The following is a 25764-nucleotide window of genomic DNA, read 5'->3' as shown; positions in this document are numbered from 1 at the left end:
GTGGTGTGTGGTGTGGAGTATGTGGTGTGAGGTGTGTGGTATGGGGTGTGTGGTGTGGAACAGCCTCTGTATCTGACAAGTTGGCTCAACTTCTGGAAGATAGGGACTCATCCATTTATTCCCAAGTGTTCACTGGATACCTACTATGTGGCAAGCATGTTCTGGTAGATGTCTTTCCCCTTCCGTTCCGGAGCTGATATGTTAGAACCCCACATGTCCAGCCACCCCTACCCACCCTGCTCAGCCTCTCAGGAGACAGGAAATGCCTGGCTGGCTACCCAGCTGTGCACCTCTGCTGCGGCAGTCAGGCTTACCTGGATTAGGCCTGCCAGCAGGTAGAGCACCACAAAGGTCTGGCTGTTTGTGACCGACTGACCCTCCACCAGGTAGATGATGTAGAAGAAAATCAGATGGCCTGGGACCACCAGCAAGAGCAGGACTCGAGCTGACATGGAATTGATTTCTGAAAGAAACAGAACCAAGAAGGTCACGTGACCTGAAGTGAGGCCACCCTGGCATGAGACAGTCCTCAGTGAGGCATCCATACTCACTCATCCATTTATTCCCAAGTGTTCACTGGACACCTATGAGACAAGCATATTCTGGCAGATGGGGATATAGTGTTTCCCACTTCCTTGTGGAACTGTTATTTTAAAGAAGAGAAACAAACAAGAATCAAGTAAGCAGAAATGAAAAGAAGAAAGAAAGAGTATTTCAAACTGCGGGAAGTACTTTGAAGAAAATGAGGGTAAAAGGAAGGGCAAAAAGCAGGAAGTGCATCAGGATGAGCTCCTGCAGATAGCATTTTAGTTGGGATTTGAATTTGGGGGAGAGGAGTTTGGGCAGACAAAAGAGAACATGCAAGAGGCTTAAGGAGAAAAAGAGCTTTGGGTGTGGTGCTCCACTCAATGTGGCGCTGGTGATCTGGGGAGGGCAGCTGGTTCAAAAGGGGACCTCAGGCAGCCCCTTCTTCACAGCAGCCTCTGTGGCCCTGTCAGCACATATGCAATGTGTCAGTGAGCCCCAGGTTTCCTTCAGATTCCCATGCTCTGAGTTTAGACTTTACAATAAATGTGATTGTCCTTGGCTCTACCACAAACATTTTTTAAAATTTTAAAGTGAATGTGATTGATTTCTCAAATGGAAATGGAGTTCTAATGAAAAGTAAGTCTCCATTTGCCTCTGAGTTAATACATTTCACCAAAATGATAAAGAAAAGGAGAAAAAAAAATCAGATATAGCTCAAAGCTAATGCAGAGGAGCACCAACATCTATTCATGATGAGAAATCAGGCAAGGAATAAAAGTATTCTTTAAAAAATAGTCGGGGCCAGGCGCGGTGGCTTATGCCTGTAATCCCAGCACTTTGGGAGGCCGAGGCGGGTAGATCACGAGGTCAAGAGATGGAGACCATCCTGGTCAACATGGCGAAACCCCGTCTGTACTAAAAATACAAAAAATTAGCTGGGCATGGTGGCGCGTGCCTGTAATCCCAGCTACTCAGGAGACTGAGGCAGGAGAATTGCCTGAACCCAGGAGGCGGAGGTTGCGGTGAGCCGAGATTGCGCCATTGCACTCCAGCCTGGGTAACAAGAGCAAAACTCTGACTCAAAAAAAAAAAAAAGTCAAAAAGAGGAAGCAAAATGATCGGAAGAAGCTACTATTGGAAGTTTGTGCGAGAACTCAAGATAATCTATAAAGCAACCATGTAAACAATAAGAATTCAATAGAATGTTTAGGTGCACAAATAACACAGAAAAATAACAGCTTTTCTATATACAAATGACAAGTTAGAAAATATAACAGGGAGTTTGACAACTGAGCGAAAGGGGAAGACATACTTCTTCCTATTTCTCCCACTAAGTACAATTAAAAGCCTGAACATTGTATATAAAACAAACGCAAACAGATTCTGAAAGGCTGGCTGGGGACCTTGGGCCACAATTAACAACATGGTCGTGAGTCCCCTGAATTGTCCTTTTTCTCTTTATTTGCCTCACGTATCCAAGACCAAGTCCTGGAGAAGTCAGCCATCAAGAAATATGGACACAAATAGACAAAAAAGACTCCATAGGCTGGGCGCGGTGGCTCACGCCTGTAATCCCAACACTTTGGGAGGCCAAGGCAGGCGATCACTTGAGGTCAGGAGTTTGAGATAAGCCCGGCCAACATGGTGAGGCTTGTCTCTACTAAAAATACAAAATTAACTGGGCATGGTGAAACACGCCTGTAATCTCAGTTACTCGGGAGGCTAAGGCAGAATTGCTTGAACCTGGGAGGTGGAGGTTGCAGTGAGCTGAGACCGCGCCATTGCACTGTAGTCTGGGTGCCAGATTGAGATCCTGTCTCAAAAAGAGACTCCATAGAAGTCTGCTCTTTTTAGCCAAGGGTCAGGAAAGGGGCAGCCCAGCAAAACAGAGAATTTTCAGATAATAACTACTCTACTCCAACACACAGCACAGGATAAACTGCAACCCCAACCCCATCAGGAGAGGCCAAGTGGGACCACCATCATCTGTGGCTGGCAGGGTGAGATTCAGAACTTTAATCCCTACTCAGTGGTAATGGGATCCCCACCTTGTCAGTGAAGCCATGTGGGAAGCAACAATAAGGCATCTCTCCTCATCCCAGCCAGGGTGGTCTCAGAGGAGGCCTAGTGAGGAACCTAGATCACACCGTGCCCAGCAGTAACAAGGTGCCCCTCTTCTTCCAGGATAGCAATAAAGGCTGAGTGGGAAACCTGGCCTTCCACCCCCACCTGGGAGTAAGGCAGCAGTCCATTCCCTTCTTCCCGGTGGTGGTGCCAACGGAGGCCAGCTACAATGGAGATTCAAATGTGATCCAAAGTCTTGTCACATAATACCTGAAATGTCTGGATTCAAATGAAAATACTCATCTTACCAAGAGCCAGAAAAATCTCAACCTGGATGAGAAAAGACAACCAACAGATAGCAGAGTGAGACGACACAGACGTCAGCATCACCTGAAAGCTGTTCTAATGAAGCCACTACAACAATGCTTCATCAAGCAATCACAAACACACCTGAAACAAACAAAAATAGAACATATAAGCAAAGAGAAAGTCTCGGAAAAGAAAGAGTAGAAAGAAGAACCAAATGGAAATGTTAGAACTAAACACACACAATACCCCCCAAAGTCCCAAACAACTAAGTGAATAGGCTCAATAGCAGAATGGAGAGAGAAGGGGGAAAAAAATCAGTCAACTTGAAAAGTGATAGAAATGAGCCAATCTAAACAAGGAAAATAACAGACTTTAAAAAAACCAAACAGAGTCTCAGGGACCTGTGGAGCTGTAACAGAGGATTTAACATTCATGTCATTAGAATATCAAAAAGAAAGAGAGTACAGCTGAAAAAGTGATGGCTTAAATTTTCCAATTTGACAAAAGATGTAAATCCATGTGTTCAGGGAGCCTAAAAACACCAAATAGGATAAACCCCAAGAAATCCACACCAATACATGTCATAATCCAACTCCTAGCAACTAAAGACAAGGTCTTGAAAAATGCAAGAGAGAAATGGCTCCATCCCTATACAGCAAAACACACTGAAATGGCAGTAGATTTCTGATAAGTCATGGCAGTCAGAAGGAAGTGGCACATTTTTCAAGTGTTTGAAAACAACTATCAATCCTGAATTTTATAACCAGTGAAAATATCCTTCAGAAATGTGCCAACAGCCAACCCAAAAGATGGCTAAAGGTAGTTCTCAAAATAGAAAGGAAATCCAAAACAACATAACAGGAAAAAAGATTAATTTTTCAAAGCCAACAAAAAGATAAAATCTCTCCAAAAGCTTCCAATGGTTCTGAGTAGAATCCAGCCTCGTTCCTCAACTCCAAGGCCCTATCTGCTCACCCCTTCCGGGCTCTCTGGCCTCAGCATCGTTCATCCCCTCCTGTCCATTCAACTCAGGCCATATTTGTCTTTCGGTTCTTCAGGCTTGCCACACTCTTTCCTGCCTCTGGGCCTTTTCTAGACTGCACCCACTTTCCTGAAAGCCCCTTCTTCTCCAGCCCTCCTCCTCCCAACAACACCTGCTTGTCCTCAGGGAGGAGCTTCCCAACCCTAAGTGTATCTCATCTAATTCTTCACTGCACTCTGCACTTTTGCTACTCAGTGCACACTATAATTTGTAGTCATGAGATCACTTGTATTTATCTGCCCTTCTACACCATGTACTCCAAGGGCAAGAAATCAGCTCTCCCTGTTCAATAAATAATTGAATGAAGGAATGAAGGACAGGCAGGGCCAGGGAGTCTGGTTTCTGGGGCCTGAAGGTGATGTGTGCTGAGATCAGCCCTGGCCTCAGGCATCCATTGCTACAGACACCAGATTCCAACATGGACGTTTTCTTGTTTAAAGCAACAGCTATGATGCCCTCTGAAAGACATGACACCCACCTGATGTGCAAAAAGTAGAACATGGGTTGGGCCAGAATTTTTTCATCTGGAGGGGCAGGACGCCAGGTGTGCTCCACATGTGGAGGTAGGTTGAGATTCGGCTGGTCTGAATGGCCACCAGATTGCCACCAACACCTACGAGGAGAAAAGAAATCTATTTTCCCCTTCTTCACACCAGTCTCTAAGTTGTATCCCTTATTTTAAGTTCCCTTCTTCCAGGGAGCCTTCTTTGGTTAATTCAGTCTTTCATTCTCTTTTCCTTTCCTCCCACTTGACCACAGATCTTGTTTGGCAGCAAGTCAGGGTAGCCCAGAGCTTGTGAGTGAGATATCCAGGGAGCAACTGCATCACCTTGACCACTGGCATCTCTTAAGGTGAGGAGAGTAGGGCTGTAAAATAGGTTCTCAATAACTATTTGTTGGTTGCAGCAAGGGTGAGAGGGAGGGGATGCAGGGACAAAGTGAGGATGAGGAGAGTGGATGGAAAGGTGTGAGAACAGCATGAAAAGGCAGTTTGGATAAGTCAGACCTCAAGGCCACAGGCATTGACAAGAACCAGACTAGAGGCTGGAATATCTGAGAAAGTGTTTTTTCACTCAAGGTGGGAAGGCGAAGGTCGGGAATGAAAATAGTAGATAAGAATGAGAGGGGGCCAGGCGCAGTGGCCCACACCTGTAATCCCAGCACTTTCAGAGGCCAAGGTGGGCGGATTATTTGAGTTCTGGCGTTCGAGACCAGCCTGACCAACGTGGTGAAACCATGTCTCTACTAAAAATACAAAAAAAATTAGCTGGGCGTGGTGGTGCACACCTGTAATCCCAGCTACTCGGGAGGCTGAGGCAGGATACTCGCTTGAACCCGAGAGGCAGTGGTTGCAGCGAATCAAGATCGCACCATTGCACTCCCACCTGGGCGACAGAGCGAGACTCCATCTGGGGGAAAAAAAAAAAAAAAAGAATGAGAGGGAAGGCAAAGGAAAGAGAGAGATGATCACAGGTGGAGGCATGTGGCAGGAGACGTGCCTGGGACACCTCTCGCGGCTGCATGGTCTGAGAGCTTTGAAGAAAAGACATTGTCTGCTGTGTGATTTCAATTTGTGGTGCTATGTGAGCCCCTCTCTGGGAGCCCAGTTGCTAGTGCAGACTCCCACATTCATAGATGCCTTGGGTATGTGCCCAGAGCAAGTGGCTTTAGGGGAAATAGGATGAGCGGGGTCATGTGTAGATTGACAGGGCTTAGAACACATAACTCTATAGGCAGAGTAATGAGGCCCAGAAAATCATGAACACATGCGGCTACTGGGAACACCAGGACTTCCTGCTGAGGTTCCCAGATCCCATGGGGTATGAAAAAGGTTTCAAGCTCTGCCAGGGACAGATGGCCCACCTGACAAAGGCCATGTTGAGCATTCCTTCTGTGGGGGCAGATGTGGGGGCAGGCTGAAAAAAGGTGGGGATTCCCCCATCCTACTTCCTCAGTGCCATGGAGAACTCTCCCTGGCTGGGCCAGGTGTGCACCAGTGACCTCTGGGGCAGAGGCCAACCACCTAGGCTGCTCCAGAGGATGTAAACAGTTGTCTTCAGGCAGAGGACTGCTGTCATCTATTCTGCTTGGCCCATACATAATTTTAAAAAGAAAAAGGAAAAAAAAATCTCAAATTAATTGGTACTGTTTACAAATTAGGCCCTTAATACAAATTCCAAGCTTCTTTTCACAAGTCAGCTCTGGTAAGTCTGGATCTACACTCTCCCAAGGCAGCTAGTGGCTAGAGCTAGACAGGCACCACCTTCAGAGGAGAAATGCATTCTGCAGCTTGCCCTACCCCTGCCATTCCTCCATGTCTAGCTGTTGCCTTGCCTGAATAATTCATGTAGATTATTTGATTGGCCACTGAAGGCATCTGAGTTGGTGACTCACCCCAAAAAATCACTCCAAGGTAATAAGCCCTCTGTTGCTGTCCTCACTCACAATGTGAAGGCACTTTGGCACTGTCGGGGTGCAGACACACTGAGTGGCCCACTGACATGCAAGGAACACGGACATGGTCGTGGGAACAAGGGAGAATGGGCACTGTGGACCCGCAGGGGCTGCCTAAGAGCCTCTGAAGGCTGTTTCTTCAGTTCTCGCAGGCCACGGCCTAGGGGCTAAACTAGACCAAAACATATTTTGTTCCTCTCCTAACTGATCACTTCCGTTTACAGAAACTTATCAAACACCAGACACCAAACCCAGCTTCGGTTAAAAGAGGGGCCATCCACACAAACCCCACAAAGTTTCGGCCTAGGAGGTCAGCACGTGCAGAGAGCCAGGTGTCAGGCAGCAGGCAATGTGGGGATTAAGGCACCTGGAAAGCACAGTCCTGGATCTGTCTCAGGGACTGCTGCAGTGCCAGAGTGTAGGCCTGGTATTTGTTACAGTCTTAATTTTTAAGAAGAAATCCAGATTTTTAAGTGTAAATATCTGAGTTCTGATGTCAGCAATGAATCAAAAAAAAAAGAAAAAGCCACAAAAGCCAGCACCCTGGTTCTGAAGGCCATGCTCAATCGGCAGGTGCCTGCAAGGCCTGGAGTTTGGTTCTGGCAGGAGAGCTCATGTCCCAGGGCTACCTGTGAGCAGCGGGTCTGAGTTGCTGTGAGCATGTGTGGGGCTTCCTCCCCAGGCTCCTTCCATCCTCTGGCATCTCTGCAAGGCAGCAGTCTGTCCACAGCTCAGCTGCCCAACTGCCTGTGTGGGGCTGGTGCTGCCCCTCTCAGGTCTGCTGTTCAGGTCCAACCCAATCCGGGGGCCAACCTAACCCAGAAACCCCATGGGAACCCTTCAATACCTACCACTTATGACAGGGGTAAATATCGCCATGCCTTTGTATTGCTGTTTAGCAATGGTTTTGCTCAAGATGAGCCCTCCAAAACTGGGGAGAGAGCAGACAGCAGTCAAGTGATCAGAGTTTACACTTAAAATGGCCCACAATCCTCTACACAAATCACCCTCTCAGCCTGGCTTCTCACCGTTAGCAGACACTCTCCTTTCCCCTACACAAAATATCTGCTGCATCCAAGTTGGTCTCCCCAGCATTCTCTGCACCCTGCTCACGCTTTTCCATCTCCACTCTGAGCCTCAACTATTGCAGAAAGCCATCCGAGAACACTCACTTACCGCAAAACAAACACCTTTCCAAGGGCCCACAGCGGGCTGGGCTCTCCCATGACTCTGGGACCACAACTGAGATGCTCTTTAGCAGAAAACAGGACCTGCAGGAGGATCACCTCATGCCCACCCCTTGTTCTCAGAAAATGTTGCAGCAAGACCTTGCTCCCACCAGCCATTGTAGTTTAGCACAAGCTTTCCCACCCCTTGGAAATTCTTAGAGTACTGGAGAAGCCAGGTCAATCTGTATAAGGAGCTCAGGAGCCTCCTGGAAGCAAGGATACCTACTCTATCACCTCTTCTCCCCAAGACTTAAAGTTAGAAAACTCCATCAGAATAGACTGGGGTGGCCCCCATCAAGGTCGACTCCCAGGAAATGGGCCTTGAGAAGGGGCTGGAGTGTGGTGGACCTGGGCTCAGCTGAAGGTTCTAAGGCTCTGGAGGGGAGCTAACCCCACAGCTGTCTGGGTCCCACCAGCAGCCATGAGTGGACAGTGACCAGGAGGACGGATGAGTCAGCAGATATGGCCTTGAAGCCGAGGTGTGGGACCTGCCACCCATGCAGGGGTCTGGGCCGGCAAAGCTCTGGTGGCCATGGCCTGAAAGCCACTGTCTCCCCTGGGGCTCCAGTGCACTCATGAGGTGGCCCCAGCTTTGGCTCTTCCTAGCTCCCTGGTGTTCTGGCAACTGTAAACAGAGCAGCCTCTCTTAGAACCAATAAGTCCCAGGGTTCTCAGTGAAAGGGAGAGAAGAAAGTAAAGAGTATAATTCAATCAGCAATGGGAGTTACTGAAGGAGCCCATGGCTACATTTCACTCCATCCCCGACCCCCAAGGCAGTGAGTGTCACCCTGGTTCTAGGGGCCTTTGTGGCTGAGAGGAGGAAGAGGGGGCTGTGGCCCTGGCTCCTGCTCACCTGCTGATGACCATGGCCAGGATGATTGGGAACCAGCCAAACTTCAGGATCTTCACGATGGGTGGGCTCTGCTTGGCAATGAGGATCCACAGTGGGGTCAGAGCCGCAAAGCTGAGGCAGACCAGTGGCGTCAGATATTGATTCTCTGAAAGGAGAACAGGGACACACGCGACTCACATGGCCAAGGCCAGCGTGCACAGGCCCAGCCTGGGTTTCACAAGTGAAAAGTAGGTGAGGATGCTCCTATCCTCATCAGTTTGGGGGGAACTGCCTTGCCATACTTTTCAAAGAACTTTCACCATCCCAAGAAGTAACCAGAAAAGCTTCTCTCTGACCTCAATTCCTGCCACATTCAACTCCACTTTTCTGGCAAACTTGCTATTTTCCCCACATAAAGTACTCTATTCTTAGTACTCTGTTGGCTGTGTGCTGGATCAGTCACCGCTGTGGGGGCCCAAGACAAGCCTGACACACTTGGGCACCTTGTGTATTCATTCTCTCCCTTCCTGCCTTGCGCTCGGTGTGAGGGTCCCCTTCCACAAGTGACAGAACAAGACTCTGGCTTTCTCTAGAGCAGTCCTCCCATCCTCAGGCCCACCCTCATGTTACTGTCATGAACAAATAGAAGTACAGTTTATAGAACACACCACGAGCCAGCACTATGCTCGGTACTTCGTGTGTACAATCTCATCTCACCTTCTTGACATCCCTGCTCAGACAGGCAGCAGGAGGAAGCAGACATGCCAAAAAAGGTGGCTGCCCAGATAGCAAGCAGCTCCATCAGGGATACAGCCCAGGTCCACGGAATGCCAGGGCTGGCTATGGGATGCCACCTGTGGTCCTGGCTGAGGCCAGTCCCAGGCAACCGCATGGGTTACGGCCAGCCGGGAAGCTACTTATGTCCCCATCTCATCTCCACAGGTGGGAGGACGGTGAAGACTGGCCGGGTGCTGGATCAGTCACTGCTGTGGGGGCCCAGGACAAGCCTGACACACTTGGGTACCTCATGCATTCGTTCCCTCTCTTTCTGTCTTGGGCTCTGTGTAAGGGTCCCCTTCTACAAGTGACAGAACGAGACACCAGCTTTCTCTAGAGCGGTCCTCATACCCTCAGCCCCACCCTCCAGAGGGCGGGTTCACCTGCCAAGGGGGCCCCAACACTCAGGGGTGCCCAGGCATGGGTCTGTGTCCCACACGCTCCCTCCATGCTGGTGTTATCAGGAACATCCCTTCCTTCCTCCTCCGCACTGAAGGGTCAAGGTCCATTCCTCTGGTTCAGGTGCCCCAGACTGGCTACAGACAAGATATTTATGGTAGGAGGGCATGGCCTCTGCAGGAGATATAAGCCAGGCCCAGCCAGCTCTAACCAGGTCTTCCATACTCTGGGAAACAGCAGCCTGCAGGAGCATCATCTTATAGGATGCTTTTGAATCCAGTCTGAGTTTTTGGTTAGCTACTCACAAGCCCCCACGGGGCCTGCCTCATGTTCTCCCCAGCACACCTCCCCAGTGTGCAATGCCAGTTCACAACTACACCCAGCAGGTGCCACAGTCAGCTGCTCACACCTCGGTGGGTAAAGATTTATTTAATACAGGCCAGTCCCAGTGACTCCTGAGTGCAGCAGAGAGAAGGTCACAGTCTCACTGGAGAGACAGATGCTCCAACAGTGATTTTGTGTCTAAATCCTAAGTCGTGTGGAAATGAGCACACGGTATAGCGGAGCAGAGGGAAAGGTTCATGTGATGCCTAACTCTCACTTATTTTGCAAATCTAACTCAAATAATTAACCCATACACAAACCTTCTTGTTTAAGTTCAGTTTAGCTTAAAAGTATAATTAGTTTATCTTATTTAATTCTTACAGATCTCCATTGCTACTTAGGCAAACTTGGTGAATCTCCCTGGTGATTAAACATCATTGCTGGCAGGCAGTACCAGGATGGCAAGGAGATGGTCCCAAAGCTGGGACAGAAAGAGTCACAGTGCCAATATCCCCTAAATCACAACTGTTTGTCCACTTCAGTTGCCAATAGGTAAAGATGGGATGCTTTCTCAAATCCCTGGGCCCACATTCTCATGGGGAGTGATAAACTGCAGCTTTGCTGAGGTTCTTCGCTTTGTCTAGGCACTTCCTCAACAACCGTCACCGCCTGCCCACTGCCCTCCAATCCTGTGAGGACACATCAGTGTGGCCAACCAGCCTCAGGCCCCACTCAGCCTCCTAGGACACCTCTGCCTTAAAGGTAGAAGTTAACCACCCATATAAAGGCAGGCCTGCTTCAGATGCATATCCTTCCTAACACGGTTTGGAGAGCTTGAGGCACTTTCTTGAGGACTCCTTGAACTTGTGGAATGACCTCAGGCTTTCCCTCTGTTAAAGGATTTTTGCCTGTAACACAGCAGGTTCCTTCCTGTGGGAATAATGGCTGATTTGAATACCACAGTGTCTTACTTTAGTTGCTTATAACAGAACACCTGAAACTGGGTAATCCCTAAAGAAAAAGAATTTGTCCTTATGGTTATAAAGGCTGAGAAGTTTAAGGTCGAGAGGCTGCCTCTGGTGAGGGCCTTCCTGCTGGTGGGGACTCTGCTGAGTCTGGAGGTGGCGCAGGGCACTACATGGCAAGGGAAATGAGCATGTAGCTCAGGTCTCTCTTCTTCTTTTTATAAAGTCACCAGTCCCACTCTCATGGTAACACATTAATCCACTAACCCATTAATCTATTAATCCATGAGTGGATTAATCCATTCATGAGGGCAGAATCCTTATGACCCAATCACCTCTTAAAGGCCCCACTTATCAATACTGCCACATTGGGGATCAACACATGAAATTTAGGAACTTGTTGAAACCACAGCATTCCACCCCTGGCCCCCAAAATTCATGTCATTCTCGCATGCAAAATATATTCATTCCATTCCCAAAGTCTTAACTTACGCCAGCATTAACTCAAAAGCCCAAAGTCCAGAGACTCACACGTGAGCCTATGAAATCAAAACAAGCTATCTGTTTTTAAGATACAATGGTGGTACGTGTATAAGGCAGCCATTCCCATCCAAAAGTAAGAAATGGGCAAAAAGAAAAGACCCATAGGCCAAAACCTGAGAGAGCAGACACTGGGGCATGTGGCTCCACAGCTTTCTCCTTTGACTCTATTCCAGGCATCCTCTGCACACTGGTGTGGGGTGTTGAGGCTCCTAGCCCTCTGAGACCCTCCCACCTCCAACCATGGCTGTGCTATGCTCAGTCCACCCAGCTCTCCCAGGCTGGAGTCACACACCAATAGCTCTGCAGTCTTGGGTTCATGGTGGGAGTCCTGCTTCCATGGCTCCACTGGGCACTGTCCTGGTGGAACTCTCTGGGGCAGCTCCAGTCCTACATTTCTGCTTGACACTGCTCTAGTGGGGGAGCTCTGCAGTGGCTCCAGACCAGCAGCGAGTTCCTGCCTGGGCCCCTGGGCTTCGGACAAAATACTTTCAAAACTTGGTAGTGGCTACCAAGCTTCCACGGCCCTTGCTCTCCGCAAGTCTGGACAATTAGCACCACGTGGACCTAGGTTTATGACTTGTGCCTTCTGGAGCAGCAACATGAGCTGCATCAGGGCTGTGTGAGCCATGGCTGGGATGGCTAAGGAGCACTGCACTGGGATACAGGGAACAGAGTTCCCAGGGGGCCCTGGGCAGCAAGCTCATGCCTTGGGCCTGTCCCCTGGAACTATTCCGTCCTTCTAGGCTTCTGGGTCTGTGATGGGAGGGAGAGCCTCGAAAAATCTCTGAAATGCCTTTGGGACATTTCCCCCTGGTCTTGACCATTAGCTCCTGGCTCCCTTTCAGCCATGCTCATCTCCTTAGAAACTGGTGGCTCAGCCATACCCTTGGATTCCTCTCCCGGAAACTCTTCCATTCTCTACCATATGGCCAGGCTAAACATTTTCCAAATTTTTCTGCCATTTCCCTTTTCTCTAGGAGTTCACCATATAAAATAAAAATAAAATTCTAAGCTCCATCCCAACTATCTGAATGGACTTCCTCCTCAGTCAGGGCACTCCTAAAATTTAACCTGAAAGACTGGTTCAGACCATGATGGGAAGTGGGGATCGGACAGGTCTCATTATCCCTCTTTGGGATTAACATCCACACAGACTTTTAGTGTGATAAGAAACATTTTATGATGTCTTCTCTCTGAAGCCTATTACCTGAAGGCTTCCTCTGCAAACAAGAAATTTGTCTCCACAATCCTTTATCTTAACACAGACATTCCCTTCTATTGATCCCAGGTCTTTTGATGAACTCAACAAATTGTCAATCAGAATTTTTAAAAATCTACCTATAAGCTTGAAGCCTTCACTTTGAGTTATCCCATCTTTCTGGACCAAACCAGTGTATTTCTTAAATGTATTTGACTGGTGTCTGATGCCTCCCTAAAAATGTATAAAACCAAGCTGCACCCTGACCACCTTGGGCACATGTTCTCAGGATCTCCTGAGGGCTGTGCCACAGGGTATGGTCACTCATATTTGGCTCAGAATAAAGCTCTTCAAATATTTTGCAGAGTCTGACTCTTTTTGTCAACAGCCATAAACAGTCAGAAGTAACCATGCATCAGCCTGAGCACTTCCCCGCTTAGAAATCCCTTCCATCAGACACCCTAGTGCATCACTCTCAGGTTCAGCCTTCCACAAAGCCCTCAGGTATGGACACAGTTCAGCCATGTTCTCTGCCAATTTATCACAAAGATGGCCTTTACTCTAGGAGATCATGTGTGATAGTCCCTTTCAGAGCACAGTCTGAACAGGAAGAAGGACTGCAGAGAGTAGCTCAGGTCTCACCTCCTCTTCTTATAAAGCCATCAGTCCCACTCCATGGTAACTCATTAATCCACCGATTCATTAATCTAATCGCCTTTTAAAGGCCCTGCCTTTCATTACTGCCAAGTTAGGGGTTAAGTTTCCAACACATGAAATGTGGGGGACACATTCAAACAACAGCACATGGGCTGAGTGCAAAAGTACCCACTCAACCTTGGTGGTGACCTGCTCCAGTACCCCTCCTCTGTGGAGCCCTACTTACCTTTATGTCTATAGAAGAAGCTGCTAACCAAAGCCAGAATGGACAATGTGATGAGGTCTCCTAGGCTGGCTGCAATGGGTGTGGCAATGTTGTCTGGGTTGACCCCGAGCTTTCGAGCACCAATCACTATACAGACCATCAGCACCCCTGCAGAAAGAAAGGAGAAAGAGCAGACTCAAATCCCAGGCAGCCAGATGGCCCTGAGCAGGCACGGCAGCAAGGGATGGGCAGCACAGAGCCGGGAATGGCAGGTGGCAGGGAGGCTACTCATTAACTTGCCTCCCTCCATAAAGGCATTGATGTGAAGCCAGGCTGCCCTGACTTTCAGAGCTTCCCACTACACCAGAGGCCTGGGAAGGCTGGGAGAGTTGGACTTCACTATGTGACCTGTGTGCATGATGCTAAGGAGTGACCTGTGGCTCCCGGGCTCCTAGATCACCAGGAACCACAGAGACAGGTAGCCCACAGCCCCATGCTGCACGGGGGCTGCTCCAAAGAAGCTCAGAGCAAGGAGCCTCCCAGGGGTGAGCTCATGGCCTCCTGTGTTTACTGGCATCCTCTGAGAAGCAGACACCAAGATGGAATCAGCCAGGTAAGAGATTTATTAGGAACTAGGCCTGTGAGGGAAGACCAGGAGGGTGGGAGCTGGGAGCACTGGCAGACATTGACACAGGCAGGGCACAGGAGAGGGGAGGAGGTAAGGTGGGGTGCGTCTGAAACTGCACTGCATTTCTAGGTGCACTCAGCCAGGCTGTCAGAGGCACCCTTGGAGGGCCCTGCGTCTCCCAGGAACAGTCCTGTGATGGGAGCCTGGCGGTGCTGTCCCTGGGCACTGGGAGGCGCATGCTGTGGTGGTGGATTTCAGGGTGCAGCACTGAGAGGTGAGGCTCACACTTCCATGGCCACCATGACTCTGCAGTCCTCCTTCCTGTTCAGACTGTGCTCTGAAAGGGACTATTACATGTGATCTCCTAGTCCACATCCACGGCCTAGGGCTTGACTCCACAGACTCTCAGTTGGTTCTCTAAGAAGATGCTCTGTGTTGTGGTTATTGGCATTTTAACACTTTACTCAGGATCTTGTAACTCTAAATATAATTACAATCACCAACTAATGCCATCCTCAAGCTGCCACCACAAGCTGGTTTGTGCCTTGCCTGATCTTGTGAACAAGTCACAGCCCTGTTAAAGAGGGAAATTAAATAATAACAATAGTAGTTTGTCGATGAGTTTGTGTCCTTTGTAGGGACATGGATGAATCTGGAAACCATCATTCTCAGCAAACTAACACAAGAACAGAAAATCAAACTCCATATGTTCTCACTCATAGGCGGGTGTTGAACAATAAGAACACATGGACACAGGGAGGGGAGCATCACACACTGGGGTCTGTTGGGGGGTAATGGGGAGGGACAGCAGGGGGTAGGGAGGTTGGGGAGGAATAACATGAGAAGACATGCCAGATATAGGTGATGGGGGGATGGAGGCAGCAAACCACATTGCCATGTAGGTACCTATGCAACAATCCTGCATGTTCTGCACATGTACCCCAGAACATAAAGTGCAATTAAAAAAATTATATATATATATGATCCCCACATTCCAGAGAGGATCCTGTCACACACCCAGAAGAAAGGAAGGCTGCACAGAGAGACCAGAAAGAATCTAGACAAATAGGCCTTGCTGGCTTTCCTCGCTCCGTTTATTAACGTTAGGCTATACTCTTTTTGTCCAATCATATTTCTTCACAGCTATCAATAATTTGTTAAACCTAAGCATAAAAAAGGACAATTTTCCCTGTATCTTTGGGTCTTCATTCTGAAGGCTCCCATCGATACACATCAAATAAATTTGTATGCCTATTTAAAAAAAGTTTGTAATTGCTACATAATAAAATCAAGTTTACTGTATTGTGTTTAATATAAATCCTATCCCCCAGCTCTGCTTAAAATTAACTAACTCCCTGTAAAACCTACCTTATCTATTCTCCTCACATTCTCAGCAAAGTTCCCAGGCATCTCAAGACTCCTATTTTTCTTGCTGACCAGCTGCAAGGTCACAGAACAAGATAACACCTAAAGAATGTACAATGTGTTTCTCAAAATGCTATTTTTCAAATGTAATGTACATCATAAGACACACTACAAATTAATTAACTGTTTTTTGTTTTGCCTTCTGTAAACCTGTTAGCTGCTAAGTCATCCTGAATGTATAAAAAGTACCCCATTTTCTTTGTCTTTTGCTCAGTTTTCGGATACAAATGCATGGAGCCGGCGCACCTAAATAAAATCCTCCTGTTTCACACATTGGTCTCTCCAGTCTCCTGATATCTGCAACATTGTGTCTCCTTCTGAATGCCAGCTGTAAGTGAATCTGAGCTTGCATGCTGAGTCAGTGAGGTGGGGACAATCTTGCAGGGACCATTTAAAGGAACACCACTGGTTTGGGGGCACCTATTGAAAACCACTACCCTGAGGCTTGTGTGACAGCCTCTTCAACGGCACCTGGTGAGGCAACCGCAATGCTTCTGAACAGCCATGGACAATACAGATTTTACTTATGTTGCTAAGCTTCACCCCATCTCTCTGGGCTTAGTTTCCTCTTCTGTAAAATGAGGAGCTGGGAATGGTGTTCTCTATAAGCCCCTCCAAAGACAGGGCTGGCCTTCAAGACTGTTAGACTCTGTTGTTTTCAGGAGACTTTACACTGAGGGTCTCCTGGGTCTTCTTTGGAAAGTCTGGCACATTCATCCCGCCCCATCCGTGGACCAGGCTGGGTCACAGCATCCACCATCTGTCCATGCCTGCTCAGGCTGTGACCAGAAGCCAGCCTCAGGCAACACCTTGAGCAGGGACATGTGATTTGTAAACCTGCAGCTGGGCTTCAGCACAGTCCTCTTCTGGCCTACACCCTCCACGCTGGCTCCATGCCCTGGCACAGGAATGTGGCTGATCAGCTGCCTGGTAGGAATGAGAAACCTCAAATAGCCCACATGGGTAACACACAGCAAGCCAAGCCAAGATGGTATTGACTGAGCAAGTAGGTGGGGGAATGGATGTATAAACACAGGTTCCGTTGTGAAGTTACCAACATTTACTTCTTTCACTGCACCAAAGCAAGGCACCTGGTCTGCAAGATTCACACAGACACATGACCCAGGAGAGAGCTGGAGGGCAGTCCATTCACTCAGCTAAAATCTGTGAGCTGGTTATAAGCCTGGCCCGGATTTAGGGGATGACAGTAACCAAAAGGTTCTGTTCCCATCAGTGGAAATGCCTGTCAGGTTGGGGGAGAAACAACATGCAAGTGTGTGAACACACATTTGAGGTGAGGTGAGTAAAACAGGACACTAAAGGAAAGCACGACTGGAACCAAGGTCACCTTAGTGTTGGTCACAGAAGGCCTGAGAACAAAAGCGACACATGGCACTCATTCTACTGTCCCGTACACTCACAAGTTTATTGTCTATAGCCATATAGACTATAAAATCAAAACACATTTTGTTGACAGTCTATCCCTAGCACTACACAGTGTCAGGCACACAGCAGACACCTGGCAACAACTGAATCACCAATGGATGACCATGCAATGTGGCGAATGTGTGGTGATTGTGCTTTCCCCACACATGTGAGCCCCAGGGAAGAGGGTTATGTCTGCCCGCAATTCTGTCTCACATATGCTGCAGGCACACATTAAACACCTGCTGTGTCCAGCATGAGACAGGAGCAGCAGACAGCAGGTGGGAACTGCTGGGTCCCCACTCTTGAGGAGGTGACATTTTAGCAGGGAGGTGAGGCAGAAAGATGACGAAACAAGACAATCTAAGCTGCATAAGCAGAGCCGGGGTCCACGGGAAGGGGAGAGAGGAGGAGGGTGCACATGGGAGGGTGGTGCTGTGCATTCAACACTACTGTCCCCCTAACCCACACGTTGAAATCCTCACCTCTAAGGTGATGGTGTTAGGAGGTGGGGCCTTTGGGAGGTGAGGTCATGAGGACTGGGGGCCGCATGAATGAGATGAGGGCCCTTATGAAAGAGGCCCCAGGGAGCTCCCACATTTCTCTCCACCACGTGACGACAGTGAGAAGCGATGGCTGCAGCCTCAAAGGGAGCAGCCCCGATCCCAGCCCCACAGGCACCCAACCTTGAGCTCCAGCCTGCAGCCCAGTGAGGAGTAAATGTCTGCTGCCGCCGAGCTGACTGGGAGCTCCGTCACAGCAGCCACAGGCCCCTCAGACAGGTCAGAAAGGCCTCTCTGAAGACATGAAATGGAAGCTCAAATCTGTGCCTTGCCTCCAGGATGTGTGCAGCCTCCAGAGTCCATCACAGGCCTGTGTGTAAGGTTATGCTCAATAAGCGCCTGAAAACCAACAGGCTGACCGAACAGACAGATGCAGAAGCCTGCTGTGTGCAAATGTCAGACCTCAGCACAGGAGCGTGACCAGCTGAAGAGATCTGCAGAGCAGGACCAGAGGTGGGTGGTGGCAGGGGCAGCACACACACACCCCTGCCTGGGTGAGGGCACAGGGCGGGCCATGAAGACCCAGCTGACTCTCTCCACCCTGTTAGTGAGACCCCTGAGCCCACCATCAGTCCCATTAGTGGTAAGACTACCCAGAAACTGAAAACACAATGAGCCCTGAGGTGGGAACTCAGAGGAGCAGGGGGTGGGTGGGGGCACACAGCTGGGGCATGGCTCACCCAGGGCAAAGGCTGCAAGGAAGGCAGTGAGGACACTGCTGGCACACAGCAACTCCACCTTGGCGATGTCCACCTCTTCTCGGGACACCGCGCCCAAGAGCAGTGCAGCCACAGCAGCCAGGAGCCCCACGACAGTGGCCTGCACCTGTCGGGCAGAAATCAGAAGCATGAGGGGGGCCCCTAGGGCCACAGCCACACTCCCTGCCCTTCATACCTTGCTCACCACAAGGGGTAGGGTGCCACATGCTACTGCCTCCTTTTCTTCACCCTAAAATCTCACAAGGCCTCACCCCAGGAACAACTAACACCACAACCCATATCTGCCTTGAACCCAACTCCCCCGAAACCACACTGGCCACCTCTGCTCCCTTGCTGGGCGCCGCCCTCAATGGCAGAATCTATTTCTGCATCTTCTGCTCAGACTTCAGTCAGGGGCCACCTGGTCTCTTGCTCACAACTCCACTCTCACTGGTCTGGGCAGAAGTGCTCTGCAACCCCCAGCGGTACAGACAACACACCTCACTTACCATGTGGTGCACCCCATGATGCAGAGCAGCCACGCAGGAGGCCTCCGCACACTTTTGGTCTCTCCCAGCACCCTGCACACACCCTCCCCTTCCAGGCTCTGTTACCATCTCTGTCCGGCCAAGCACACACTATAGCATGCGCCAGGAGCTGCCCTGATCTGGACATCAATACTGGCACCTCTAATCCAAAATGCTGACCTGGAAATGTTATTAAAGAAGGACACAGAAACAAAGAGCTCCACCATGCACAGGGAGGAGAAGAGTGATATGGTTTGATTCCATATCCTCACCAAGTTTCATGTGGAATTGTTATCCCCAATGTTGGAGGTGGGGCCTGGCAGGAAGTGACTGGATCATAGGGGCGGTTTCTCATGGTTTAACATCACCCCGTAACCCCTTGGTGAAGTCATTGATAATTGTAAGTTGTCATGAGTTCTGGTTGTTCAAAACTATGTGGCACCTCGCCCCTCTCTCTCTTGCTCCTTCTCTGGCCATGTGAAGTGCTGCTCCCCTTTGCATTGCCCCCTGCTTGTAAGTTTCCTGGGGCCCTTCCACAAGCTGAGCAGATGCCAGCATCATGCTTCCATGCTGTACAGCCTGTGGAATCATAAGCCAATAAACCCTCTTTTGTTTATAAATTACCCAGTCTCAGATATTTCTCTGTAGCTGTATGAGAAGAGACTAACATAGAAAAATGGTACAAAGGAGTAGGACACTGCTATAAAGATACCTGAAAATGTGGATATGACTTTGGAGCTGGGTAATGAGCAGAGGGTAGAAGAGCTTAAAGGGCTCAGAAGAAGACAGGAAGATAAGGGAAAGTTTAGGATCAACAACAGGTGAGTCTTTCAAGAAGTGAGCCTTGGAAAGAAGGGAATGGGGAAGCTGGAGGGACCCTGGGTCTGCTTCAGGTGGGCTGAGCCTCCAGAGGCTGTGTGAATGTAGTCTGATGGACATGAGAGGGACAGGTAACTACGTGTTCTCAAAGTTCAGGCCAGAGTGCAGAGCTTGCTTAGCCTTCACCCTTCCCACCTGGACAGGCCTGATTGCAGATTCAGAAGGGAGGGTCTGACAAGGTGAAGACTCACCTGGATGAGGGCCAGGTTGCTGCTGATGACTCTGTGTTGCTCCTGGGGGTCATCGATTTGTCCAGTGTTGGCCTAGAATGAAGAGAAAAGGACAAAGGTAGGTCTGGCTAGGCCCAAAGCCAGGTCAACCTTTCCTGGAAAAGGCAGTCTCTCAGGAGAAATCAACAAATACCACTTCATCAGCGTCAGAACAAATTACTCTGTTCAGCTTTCCAAACAGCAACCTGGCCTTTTTATGTGGGGAGTGGGGAGTGGGGAGAAATGTTAGGGCATAGATCCCTTTGAGAACTGGATGGGGGTCATGGACCAGTCCTCCATGACCATGCAAGTATATGACTGCACACACTTGCACACACACAGCCATACACACGCAAAATGCACAGGTCCAGTGGCCTAGGACGAAAGAATGGTTTCAGAACCAGGGCACCGCTTCCCTAGACAGCCTTGGGACACTGCTCCTGACATGCCAGGCTGCTCCAGCTCCAGCCATGGCTCAAAGGATACCAAGTACAGCTTCAGCTGCTGCTTCAGAGGATGCAAGCCTTATGCCTTGGTGGCTTCCATATGTTGTAAAGTCTGTCAGCGCATGGAATGCAAGAGTGATTTCAAAGGATATATGTGAAAGCCTGGGTGCCAGATAGAAGCCTGCCACTAATGCAGAGCCCCCATGAAGAAACCTTACTCGGGCAGTGCCAAGGGGGAAATGTAGGGTTAGAACCCACACAAAGTCCCCACTGGGGAATGCCTAGTGGAGCTTGGGAAGGAGGCCACCGCCCTCCAGAGCCCAGAATAGTAGAGCCACCAACTAGCTTATAAGGTATGCCTGGAAAAGCTGCAGGCACTCAACTCCCACCATGAGAGCAGCCACAGGGGCTGCACCCTGGAAAGCCACAGGGGTGGAGAAGTCCAGAGGCCTTGGGAGGCCACACTTACACCAGTGTGTCCTGGATGCAGGGCATGGAGTCAAGGGAGATCATTACGGAGCTTTAAAATGTAATGCCTATCTGCTGGGCTTCAGATTTGCATGGGGCCTGTTGCTCCTTTCTTTCAGCTGATTTCTGTTTTTTGGAATGAGAATGTTTACCCAGTGCCTGTACCACCATTGCATCTTGGGAGTAAATCACTTCTTGTGATTTTACAGTCTCATAAGTGGAAGAAACATGAGTTGGGTTTCAGATGAGACATTGGATTTTTTATTGACTTGATGAGGGAATGAGTTAAGACTTTTGGGTACTACTGGAAAGGGATGACTGTATTTTTTAATGAGAGAAGAACAGATATTTGGGGGGACAGAGGAAGAAAGATCTGGCCCCCCAAATCATTGTTTATCCAAACCCCCGAATATCTGGTTTGGATATTTGTCCCTCCCAAATCTCATGTTGAAATGTGATCCCCACTGTTGGAGGTGGGGCCTGGTGGGAAGTGTTTGAGTCAAGGGGGCGGATCCTTCATGAATGGCTGGGTATCCTCCTTATGGTAATGAGTGAGTTCTTGCTCTGAGTTCATGTGAAAGCTGATTAAGATTCTAGCACCTCCTCCCTCCCTGGCTCTGCTCCCTCTTCTCACCATGTGACACAATGGCTCCCCTTCAGCTTCTCCCATAATTGGAAGCTTCCTGAAGCCTTCACCAGAAGCAGATGCTGGCACTATGCTTCCTGTACAGCCTGCAGACTGTAGGCCAAGTAAACCTCTTTTCTTTATAAATTACCCAGTCTCACATATTCCTTTAGAGAAATACAAATGGACTAACATAGTCACCAAACTAAGAATTGAACAGTGGTACAAGACTAGTAACTAAACTATAGAACGTATTCAGATGTCCCCAGTTTTCCCACTAATGTCCTTTGTTATGTTCCAGGAAATAAATCAGGATCGCCCATTGCATTTAGCCACAGCTCCTGAGTCTCATTGTAGAAGAATGAGTCAATTATTTTGTGGGATGTTCCTCAACCGGGTTTGTCTGAGGTTTCCTCACGATTAAACTGAGACTGTGGATTTTGAGGGAGAAGACTAATGGGGTGAGGTGCCTCCACTTGCACCCTGTCACAGGTGATACCAGCATAACTTGTCACCAGTGCTGCTGACCCAGGTCACTGCTGAGGTGGCATCTGCCAGGTTTCTCCACTGCAAACCCTGCTTTTTTCCTTCCTATACTCTCAGAAGTGAGTCGTTAGGTCTTGCCCACACTCAAGGGGAGGGAATTAAGCTTTAGCTTCTTTAAGGCAGCATATCCAAGATTTGAGGACATATATTAAAACAACCAAAGAAATCCACATGTATTTAAAGGCGATACTTTGAGGCTATGCAAAGATTCTACTTCTCTTTAAAGACCCACACTCTAATAATTTCCTAAGAGATCTTACCTGTGGATATGTGTGCATACACAGGTTAGCATATATATGTATATACGTTTCCTTGCAGTGCACTGAGAGGACCTAGAAGTGGTGGCATGCCAGGATGCCAACCAATGGAAGTACAGAATCTAGGGAAACAATCAAAGTAGGAAACTGAAAAGGTAGACTCAGAAACTATAATTACGTACCCAAAGAGGAGTTACAGAGAGAGAGGAAATGAATAGGAATGAATATAAAAATACAAAAAATAACAAAAAGTATTCTATAGAGCTGAAGACAGATGTCTTTAGATTGAAAAAATCCAAGATATATGCTAGATAATAAGAAAAAATCTATACCAGAAACATCATGGTGAAATTCCGTAACACAGATAATAAAAGAAAAAAATCTCCAAAAAGTCCATATAAACAAGTTACCTAAAAGAAATGAGACTCAAAAGGACACAGGCTTCCATCAGCAACACTGGGCACAAGAAGATACTGAAAATATAACTTCAGTACGGCAGGAAAGTAATTGTGAACATTGCATTCCCTAGCCAGCCAGGCTGGCATTCAACGGTAAGGAGAAACTAAAGCATTTTCCTACTCCAGGTGTTAAAGTTTACTTACAACAAATCTTATCTAAAACAATTACTAGGGGATGTACTTGAGTACAAAACAAAACAAATATAAATTTAAAAGGAAGCTGAGAAAGAGTGGCACCAGCAAGATGGTGAATAGGCAGCTCCAGGCCCTTGTTTCCCCACAGACACATCAAATAAGTAACACAGACTGAGCAAAATAGTTTTGTGGCAGCTCAAATATCAGTAAATATCTGCAGCAACCAAGAGAAAATTCAACCAAGAAAAAGCCACCCTCAAACCAATAGGAAATTCCACAGTGTTTCTGCTTGCCCTTACACCACTCCTCCTCCACACAGCATGGTGCAGTTGGGGGGAACCACCTAATCCAAGAAAGAAAGAAGGAAAGAAAGGAATTGAACCTGCTGGCTATCCTCTTGCTCACCTGGGGCCTGCCCAAGAAACTGATTTCTGTCTCTCCTGAGAGAGCAAATGGAAATGGAGACACAGTTTGAACATTAGGATGGAGGCCACAGAGGCGCCCAACATGTTAGAGCTGTGGAGGAAATGTAGGTCCACGAGGGCCTGGGGTGGGTGGGGGGCAAGACATTATGGACAGAGAAATGCAATAGAATGTCAAGGACCTGAGAAGAAGCAGAGCTGACACTCCGAGGGAAATGAAGACATTTAAAAGCAGCCATGTATATGGGGTAATTGGAGATAAAAAGTACATCCACAGGCCCAGGAAGATGCATACCAGAAAACCACTGAAAAGACGTTAAGCTTTCATGCCAGACTAATTAGTAAAGATTTTTCCCTGCACAGAGCAAGTCTGCAAAGATTGGGAGAGATGGCTATTTTGCAAATACCTAATTTTTAATAAAAAATGAGAAAGGATATAAAAAAATAAGTTAAACACAGTCTATACATAGGAACAAAAAAATTGGCATACATTGACCCTAGAGAAACAAAGTGTTCGCACTTGCCAAAGACTTTAAAACAACTGTCTTAAACATGTTCAGTGAGGTAAAGGACATACAACTTTAGGAAATTAAAAAAAATAATAAGATATGAACAGGATGAAAATATCAACAAAGAAACAGAAATCATAAAAAGAGAACCAAACAGAAATACTGGAACTGAAAAATACAGTAATGGAATTGAAAAATTCTCTATTGACGTTCAACAGCAAACTCTACAGTCAGAAGGATGAGTAAATTTGAAAATAGTTGATTTAAAATGATCAAGTCTGAAGGACAAAAATAAATAAATTCAAAGTAAATAAAACTTAAGGGAATTATAGAACAGCATCAACTGGAATACATACAATTTGGAATTCCAGAAAGGAAAGAGATAAGGGAGTAGAGAGCTTATTTGAAGAAACAATGGCCAAAAACTACCCAAATTTGAAAAAAGAGAAAACAAAAAAGATATATAGAAATGTAAGATGTATGAATTCCAAGTAGGATAAACTCAAAAAGATCAACATTGAGACACATTATAAACAAACTATTCGAAAGTCAAAAACAAAAAGAGAATCTTCAAATCCAAGAGAGAAAAGAGACTCGTCACATGCAGAAGATCCTCAATAAAATCATCAGCGGATTTCTCAGCAGAACTTGCAGTCCAGAGGTAATAATACTAATACATTTAAAGTGATGGATAAAAACAGCTGTCAACTGAGAAGTCTATATCTGGCAAAACTATTTTACACAAATGAGGGAAAAATGAAGACATTCCTATATAAAAGCTAAGGGATTTCACTATTACTAGATCTGCCCTAAAAGAAATGGTAAAGAGAGTCCTTCAAGTTGAAATAAAAGGATGCCAGACAGGAACTTGAAGCCAGATGAAAATAAAATGTTCTCCAATAAATGTAAAGGCACAAACAAATATAAAAAATTGTATTATTTTAAAATTGGTTTGTAAAAATTTTTATAAGCATTTAAAACACAAAAGCACACAAAAAATTTAAATCTATTTTAATAGGTATACAATATAAAAATATAATTTATGACATCAGTAATACAGTTCAGAGGCAGAACTGAAAACAGTAGAGTTTTATATGCAATTGAGTTAAGCTGCTATCAGTTTAAGGTAGATTGTAATCTATACTAATGGCTATACTAATATAAGACAAAATGGACTTTAAGTCAAAACCTGTTACAAAATACAAAGACATTACACAATGATACAACGATGAAACCATCACGAAAACAGAACAATTACAAGTAATGAAACACATTTTACCAAACATCAAAATTCAAAAAATATATGATGCAAACACTTACAAAATAGAAGGAAGAAAAGAGAGAGGCATTAAATAATAGTTGGAGACTTCAATACCACATCGTCAATGATGAATATAACAACCAGACAGAAGATCAGTAAGGAAATAGGCTGTTTGAATAACATTAGAGACCAACTGGACCTAAAAGACATATACAGAACACTCCACCAAACAATGGAAGAATACACATTTTTCTCAATGAAATGTGAACATAAAACATTCTCCAAGATAGACCATATGTTAGGCCATGAAACTAGTCTTAATATATTTAAGAAGATTAAAATCATACAGAGCATATTTTCCAATCACCAGGGAGTAAAACTAGAAATCAATAGGAGAAGAACAACTGAAGAATCTCCAAAAATGTGGAAATCAAGCAACACACTTGAAAAACCAGTGGGTCAAAAAAATAAGTTCTAAAGTAAATTAGAAAATATCTCAAGACAAATGAAAATGAAAATACAACACATCATAATTTATAGGATGCAGTGAAAGCAGTTTTAAAAGGAAATTTATAGCTGAAAACAATTTCATTGGAAAAAAAGACTTCAAGTAAATCACCTAAACTTATACCTTCAGAAACTAAGAAAACAGCAAACTAAATCCAAAGCTCACAGAAAGAAGGAAATAATAAAGATTATAGCAGGGATAACTAGAGAGTAGAAAAATAATAGAGAAAAATCAATGAAACTAAGAATT

The 25764-nt window shown here is 46.9% G+C and overlaps 1 protein-coding gene across 4 annotated transcripts in view; it reads right to left on the bottom strand.

Annotated features, from left to right (window-relative positions):
- Window positions 1–25764, bottom strand: part of SLC41A3 (solute carrier family 41 member 3) — a 57100-nt gene that overhangs the window by 2991 nt on the left and 28345 nt on the right. For all 4 annotated transcript variants that reach the window (XM_017515995.2, XM_017515996.2, XM_017515997.1 and 1 more), the window contains 7 exons: window positions 19863–19934; window positions 18248–18392; window positions 13548–13694; window positions 8480–8624; window positions 7249–7328; window positions 4422–4556; window positions 315–463 (listed from right to left, as the gene is read on the bottom strand). In XM_017515995.2, coding sequence (XP_017371484.1) covers window positions 315–463; window positions 4422–4556; window positions 7249–7328; window positions 8480–8624; window positions 13548–13694; window positions 18248–18392; window positions 19863–19934 — 873 coding nt within the window. The remainder of the gene's footprint in view (window positions 1–314; window positions 464–4421; window positions 4557–7248; window positions 7329–8479; window positions 8625–13547; window positions 13695–18247; window positions 18393–19862; window positions 19935–25764) is intronic.

Source organism: Cebus imitator, unplaced genomic scaffold, assembly GCF_001604975.1.
Source record: "Cebus imitator isolate Cc_AM_T3 unplaced genomic scaffold, Cebus_imitator-1.0 Scaffold568, whole genome shotgun sequence".
Classification (NCBI taxonomy): Eukaryota; Metazoa; Chordata; class Mammalia; order Primates; family Cebidae; genus Cebus; species Cebus imitator.
The sequence above is the reverse complement of the archived record's forward strand: the minus strand, read 5'-3'. Positions and strand labels throughout refer to the sequence as shown.